The sequence below is a fragment of the Trypanosoma theileri genome, assembly GCF_002087225.1.
Source record: "Trypanosoma theileri isolate Edinburgh chromosome Unknown TM35_Tth_43_V1, whole genome shotgun sequence".
Taxonomy (NCBI): Eukaryota; Euglenozoa; class Kinetoplastea; order Trypanosomatida; family Trypanosomatidae; genus Trypanosoma; species Trypanosoma theileri.
Window position 1 is genome coordinate 127,907 of NW_021639885.1, and position 7,363 is coordinate 135,269.

General features: G+C 39.3%; 4 protein-coding genes across 4 annotated transcripts; all 4 read right to left on the reverse strand.

Annotated features, from left to right (window-relative positions):
- Positions 1 to 130: 130 nt before the first annotated feature.
- On the reverse strand, positions 131 to 853 carry TM35_000431470 (uncharacterized protein; the record flags this gene model as incomplete). Its single annotated transcript, XM_029030046.1, has 1 exon — positions 131 to 853. The coding sequence occupies one exon, from the start codon at positions 851 to 853 to the stop codon at positions 131 to 133; it is 723 nt and encodes a 240-aa protein (XP_028878645.1).
- Positions 854 to 1,438: 585 nt separating this feature from the next.
- Positions 1,439 to 2,731, reverse strand: TM35_000431480 (uncharacterized protein; the record flags this gene model as incomplete). The annotated part of the gene is made up of 1 exon (XM_029030047.1): positions 1,439 to 2,731. The coding sequence occupies one exon, from the start codon at positions 2,729 to 2,731 to the stop codon at positions 1,439 to 1,441; it is 1,293 nt and encodes a 430-aa protein (XP_028878646.1).
- A 224-nt stretch (positions 2,732 to 2,955) lies between these two features.
- Positions 2,956 to 3,831, reverse strand: TM35_000431490 (ubiquitin-activating enzyme; the record flags this gene model as incomplete). The annotated part of the gene is made up of 1 exon (XM_029030048.1): positions 2,956 to 3,831. One exon carries the CDS (start codon positions 3,829 to 3,831, stop codon positions 2,956 to 2,958), a length of 876 nt encoding a protein of 291 aa, XP_028878647.1.
- A 308-nt stretch (positions 3,832 to 4,139) lies between these two features.
- TM35_000431500 (uncharacterized protein) lies at positions 4,140 to 6,932 on the reverse strand (the record flags this gene model as incomplete). The annotated part of the gene is made up of 1 exon (XM_029030049.1): positions 4,140 to 6,932. The coding sequence occupies one exon, from the start codon at positions 6,930 to 6,932 to the stop codon at positions 4,140 to 4,142; it is 2,793 nt and encodes a 930-aa protein (XP_028878648.1).
- Between the last annotated feature and the right edge of the window lie 431 nt (positions 6,933 to 7,363).

Sequence of the window (7,363 nt, forward strand, 5' to 3'; positions counted from 1 at the left end):
CCAAAGCAATACAAATAAAAAAAAAAAAAAAATCAGTAAAAAAGGACCATTAACAAGAAATGGCGCACAACAAAAGTAAGAAAAAAAAAAAAAGACTGATTCACATACATAATTATTTCAAGAGTCTCCATTACAGATCATCCAATGGTTGTTTTCTTGGATCAATCGGGAATCCTCGAGGATCGCACCCTTTTGCAGACCGTGACCACTGTGGACATATAGACTGTCTGACTCTTAATGCAATTCTCGTTAAGAAATCCATATGAGCAACTGATATTTCTTTTTCCTCTGCTACTGCAGCTGCGAAGATCTCAGTTCTCAGTCGGTCTTCCTCATCTTCCACCAGTTCTTCACATGTGGAGGAAAGAAAAAACGGCATCCAACCGCCATGCACCCGCTGTGAGGCCTTAGACTTTGTAAAGAACAACGATGGAACCTTCTCAGATTTCATCTCCAATGCGTAATCCATGGAGACTCGACGACACAACTTCTCAAACGCATCCACAGTCTCATACTCAGACGGTCCTTTATCGTTTTGTGTGTCTTTTCCCTTTTGAGCATCTCTTCTTCTGCGTTCCAGATAACGCACAATAGCTGGACGCATTAAATGAATCGCTTCCTCAATCACAGCACCGCAGGCGGAGCACTTAAGAGAAGGAAGCATCTCTGGATCTTGAGGATCCGGTAGTAATTTATGCACAGGATGATTATCTTCCACCCTATCCACATATTGATCATCAATATTTCCACCTTCTTCCATATCATCAATGGAGAGACGAGCAGCAGAAATAGTGTACAATGTAGTAACACTTAGGATTAGCAATAGAGATAGTAAAAGTGGCACTAGCCGCATGATTCGTAAAGTGCTGGTCCACAGATGTAATTATTTGAATCTGTAATAGGAGTCTAAAGCTCTTATTCCGTGCAAATCTCTTTCACAACTGTAGAAAATAAGAAAAAAAAAATAATAATAAAAACAAATAAGTGATATCAATAGAAAGAAGAAATAAATAATAATAATAGTAATAATAATAATCATCATCATCATCATCAAAGGAACAGTGTAAATATGGCAGATGGGACAATAAAATAAAAAATAAAAATACAACCAAAGGTAATACACTACTGAGTACATAGAAAACATTTCCTTTTACGACTCCTCTCCCTCTTCTTATTCTTCTTCTGTTTCTGTGTACATGTAAATGCGTCGCACTCTTATGTTTTCACACAATACTGAAGGATACATATAAAGAATAAAAGCAAAGTTAAAAACAAAAATAGCCAAAAAAAAAAAAAACGATAGTAAAAGTAACTAAACTAGAAATTAAAAAAAAAAAAAAAAAAAAAAACCTCACATAAAATCTTTGGTAATACTAAAAAGAGATATAATTGACATTTTTTCTTTCTTTCTTCCATGAACTTATCCTAACTATGATATTCAGAACTGTTCTGTGGGGCCGTAATTCACCAAAATATGAAACACATGATCATTAGATGACGCATTAGAACTCTGTCGTGGTAGGCGCATTGGCGCTGAGGTCGTGCCTACACCAGTCCAATGTGAATAGGCGGAAACAGAACGGGATTCTGGCATAAGAATACCTCCTGATGTTCTCTTTACTGCGGCTTCAGCAACAGCAGGAGAAGAGGAACTAAAGGTCTCACTACCACGGGGAATACGAAGTGCTCCAGATGTTGTACTTCGCATCCCAACAGAGGGACCTCTGGTCGGAAGCAAATCATTACTTGATTGTGGTTGTGGTCCTGGTGATGGATGTGATTGTGAATATGAGATGGGAGTAATATTGTCTACTACTGTACCGCTACCTCCTGACAATGGTGTGAAGTCATTATGAGTGTAATCTTCATAATCTTTTAGTTCACCCGTTATCACATCATACGTTACAAGTCGCGGTTCATCTTGGGAACTTTCAAGATCTTTTACCTCTGTTACAGGAATCTGCAAAGAGTTTCTTCTCACATCCTCAGAATCTCTTTGAAGACTCTCAACATGTTGAGATGGTTGTTTGAAATTCTCTCTCATAACTAAATCTGGTTGTTCTTGTTTCAGTGATGGTGCAGAGAGTGGTAATGATATGGAAGACGATAATGATGGATGTGCAGTGTTTAACGGTGCCATTATGGGTGGCTCGTTTGAGAGTAAAAAATGGTGTTCTGGGGGAAAAAAGAGATGTTTTGCAATATCTCTTCCCTCTAGCGGAGATATATTACGTGGACACAATTCGTAGAATCCGGCTTCTTTCATCGTACATGAGGAAAGTAGTGAGAATGGGTAATCTGTAGTATATATACAAGGAGTAACGGCCTGTGCGAGGGAACTATCTTCCACATGGGATGGTAATAGCGGTAGCATCACATCATACAACATAAGAGCAGCATTAGGTTCTCGAAAAGTAGTAATGTAGGAACGATAACCACCATCCTCTCGTTTCACTTGTAATTCAATACCGTTTACTTCTGCAAAAAATACTATTCGTACCACATCTCGAAGAAAAACTATTACTGTAAACGTTGAGGAGGCCACACGAAATAAAAGTCTGTTTGTGTAAAGACTTATCACCACATCATCCGCCGCGATAATGGGATAAGGAACTTCTGCAATAGCAAGACGTCCCCAAATAGCCCGATGCTGTTGTTCTTGTTGATGTTGTTGTAATTCTTCTTCTCCTTGTCCTTCTTCTTCATACTGTTTCTGTAGGTTTACGTTCATATCGTTACGTGGCAGCGTCGTCAATTTAATACAGCTATTTCTGATGATGATGATGATGACACAAGACAAAAAAAAAAAAGAAAAAAGAAAAATAACAATAATAATAATCATAGAGAAAAGTCTAAAAAATAAAACAAAACAAACAAACAAAAAAAAAAACACATCAATACATTCTCTCTCTCTTTTTTCTCCTTTTCTTTCCATCACTGGCATTGTATAGTACTTTACTTTGCCTCTTCCTTCAACTCATGTTTGGACCGCTTATCCTTATCATCCTTCCTGTTCCTGTTGTTGTGCCGCTCAAGTTCCTCTTTCTTCTCCTTCTTTAATATCTTCTTGAGTTGCTGCTTGAACTCTTTTTCCTGCTGTGCGGGATCTAACACATGTCGCATCACCGCTGCGGCGAGCAACAGTCCAAAGAGCGGCGGCATGTAACTTATCGTTCCGTTAATGGCGCGATCACGTCCACCGGATTCCTGCCGCTGCGGTTGAAGTGGTTTACGCGCTGTCTCTGTGCTGTGCACGGCGATGATGCTGCCGGGCCGCACACCGCGTTTTCGCAATTCATTACGGCAGCAGCGCGCGAGGGCGTCGTTTTCAGTCGCGAAGAGATCGCCGGTAGTGACGCGTGAAGGATCGAGTCGACTGCCGGCACCGCAGGATGTGTAGGTGCGTATACCGAGCCGCACCGCCCCTGCGAGAAGTGCCACTTTACACTCCACACTATCAATGCAGTCCACCACGTAATCGTATGCTTGTCGTGTGAGAATATCCTCCACGTCTTCTGGGAGCAGAAGTGCCTCTAATGCCGTGATGCTGCAGTGGGCGTTAATATCATGTAATCTCCGTGCGAGGACGGCAACTTTAGACTCTCCTACGGTGCTGTCTAAAGCGACGAGTTGTCTGTTCTTATTGGTGTTGGAAACCACGTCGTGATCGCAGATGGTGAGACGACCGACGCCGCCCCGCACGAGGGCCTCGGCGCAGTGCCCGCCAACACCACCGACGCCGGCGAGAAAAATATTTGCGGCCCGCAGTCGCTCCAACCCCTCATCACCGACGAGAATGTGCGTTCGCTCATAAATAGCCGCATTAGACATCACCTCCCACCACTACCACTACCCGTAATATACACACATGTAGAGAGAAAGAGAAAGAAAGGGTGGAATATGAGAAATGGGTAAAGAGGGGGGATAGTATAGGTATTGTCCCTCACTGCCGCATAGAGAACAAAACAATAAGATACACATGAATAGAAATAAAGGAATAACAACAAAACAACAACTATAAGAACACCGCAACAGAGAGGGGGGGGGAGAGAAAGAAATAGAAACTGCAAAAATAAAAAAAAATAAAATAAAATAAATAAATAATAATAACAGTAACCATCATGTGTAGTACAATTAATTTACCTATTAGTAATGTTCTCAAATCGTTCACGCAGAAAAGAAGGAATTGGTACGCGATGCATTAAACATGCCCGCATGACTTGTCCATATACCTCTGGAGGAAGTTGGAATTCCTTTGAAACACTTTCTGCGAGACGAATCAATTCAATTCCCTGTTGCCACATTCCCCTTCCACCAGCAAATGCAAAAACATCACGGTGAATACTAGAAGGTGCCTGCTGTAGAAACATTACATCCTTCTCAGACTTACAGAGACGAAGAAGAGCCTCATAGTAGTTTAACCTCATGGTGGGATCTTTCTCTAACACAACAAGATCTGCGTAAGCCCAAAGACACACTGTGTTAACAGCAGTAGGTGGATGATAATCTTTACCACTCCACTGCAACTCCACGAAATGAAGGGCAGACTTGGATATAGCAATAATATCTTTATAAAGAGGTATGTTATGCTTATTATCAACATCATTACCATCATTACCAACAGTAGAAACAGAAACATCGGTAGATATTTCCTCACCTTCTTCACACCTTTGAAGAGGTTGAGAGTATACACAATTATTATTACATATTCTTTCCCGATCAAATACTACTGCAGAAGACCATGAATGAAGTCGAATCATATTCATTGCACCTATATCATGACGAGAGAGCGCAGCATAACTAATAAACGAAGAAGTTATATCATCACCAGAAGCCAAAGAAATCAGTTGTTTCAGTAAACTACTTTCCTTTGTATCATCTGAGAGCCATTGCTCAATATATGAACGTAATTCCCCTTCATGTAACACATAATTTGATGTTTGTAAATCATCTCCTTTTTCTAGAAGATTATCATCTTCAATAGATTCTGACAACTGTACCAAAGCGCATTGTTTCTCATTAATGTGTAATTGTTTCCCTTGAAAAAGGGCTAACGCTTTGAAAGCTTCCAACTCGCAAAGCAGAGAAACGGAGATACGATACATAGCATATAACCATGAAAGTGATTTGCGGTGTTGTAGTGCAGTTTCAGCTGTTACAAATATCGCCGCTCGTACACCAAAAATAGATGTCAATGCGTTTTTAACAACACTCATTGTATTATCCGATGATTTTGGTTCAATAGAAAGAGAAAGTTGATCAGCATTCATAGTAATAGCACTAGTACTATTACTATTATTATTACTAGTAGTACCAATAGTAGTAGTAGTAGTAGTATTACTTTCATTAAATATATTATGGGTCCGCAGGGTTGCAGCCTTTTCAATAGCATCCATTAACAGATGACTATTATTCATCATTTCTTCTTCCTTCTGCGTACACCATGGAACTAGTTTCCGCCGCTCTTGCTGTAGAAAGAGTTGAATACATTTAACATCTTCCGTTGAAAGAGAATCCAAATCTATAGATTCCAGTACTTCTAAAAGTACTCGGAGTAAAAAAGTAGGGAGTTGAAATGCTGCTAATTCACGTTGGCGAAAAAGACGATGAAATAAAGTAGGAACTAATTGCTTTGGAACATGTATTGCCAGACATTTTACAAAACTAAGAGATATAGATGTCATTTTCTCGTCATTTACAGACTTACGTGTTGAAATTCCTGTTAAAGTGCCATATACAATAGCACTTTCCAAGACATCTAGAATATCAACATGAGGGAGTAAACGATAAAGTGCTGTCAATGTAGATTGAAATGCTTCTGCAGTTTCATTACTTTCCTCAATACACGATAGTTGTAGGATACGATGTAAAAGTACTGGAGATAGTAAAGGGCAGTAACGAATAGTAGATTCAGCAAGACTAACCACATCCTGCAAATGAGATAACTCCATCACCCGTTGAGATAAAACTTCTATGGTGGATAATTTTAATTCTCCATGAAGTTTCTCTACTAATGGTAATTGTTGATGAAGTCTAACGATGTGATCAACTGAGACTACTTCAGGAGTACTATTAACATTCCATTGCTTTTTGTTGTGGTTAGTAACGGAATTTCTCAAGATTAGTGATCGTAGATAAGCGGTATCAACATTAATTAAAGTTAATGATCGACTTGCCTCTTCCATGGCTGCAAATGTTTTCTGTGGTGATGAACTTTCAGCCAGTATTAATTCTAATTCTGATGGAAATGAACTATTACTTTCCATAAGCTTATTATTATTACTATTATTACTACTATTAACAGGTTCACTACTATATTGCTGCTTTCGAATCATTTTTCGAGCTCTCCATAGACAAGCTGTGCGAACATCAGGCTGTACACTTCCAAAATACCGAATAAGTGCACGACAGAGTATTTGACCAGTGTCGTATCCCTCTAATGTGGATTCCAATTCCATACAACGTATGAGAAGAAAACTTAACGCGGCAACTTGTATAGATACAGCGGACATCATATTTGGAAAAGAGTGATAAATCATGGGAGATGAGATATCCCCAGTAGAGATTGTACATATAGATCGTAAGGTTTGTATGGCTTGTGTTCGTCTTAACGATTGTCGACTGTAATAGAGAATTAAATAAAATGCTGGAGAAATAATACCGGCGGCATTACAAAGAGAAACAATAAATGCAACATGTTTAGAAGATAACTCCACTATTCGATCTATAAGAGCTACAAACAAAAGTTCACATAGATATGAGGCTTTTTGTTTTTCACTCTTATTTCTCTCTGTATACTGAAAGAGGCAATGTGTTTGGTAAATGGCAAGATATTCCAATAGTGATACAAGTGCATCCCCATGAAGTGATCGAATAAACGTTTCCATCTTGATAGGAATATGTTTTTCATTACGGTTTAGAGATGCGAGCATATTACCTACTTCACGTACAGAGTGTGTATAATTCTGTTGTTCGTGTAGATAGCGATTACTCTCCACATTCACCCACCGCCTTGTTTTTAGAAGTTTGTGAGTAGAAAGCAGTGTGTCTATACGATTCTTCTCTTCATTATCATCATAATCATCATTACTGCTGTTTCTATTTACACTGCTAAGGTTATTATGTTTATTATTACATCTACTCCTATTACTACTATTACTGCTGCTGTTGTACAGTCTACACGCCACACTTTGTATTGATGCTGTTGCGGAGTTATTTATTCCTCTCGCTGCGGGACTGCACAACAACAGCAGCAATAACTTCCGGCGTCGAAGAATGAACTTCGTTTAGACGGCCACACTTCAAGTGCCTTGCAATGAACTTTTTAACCGCAGCTCACTCTTCGAGCATCTTTGAATAAAGG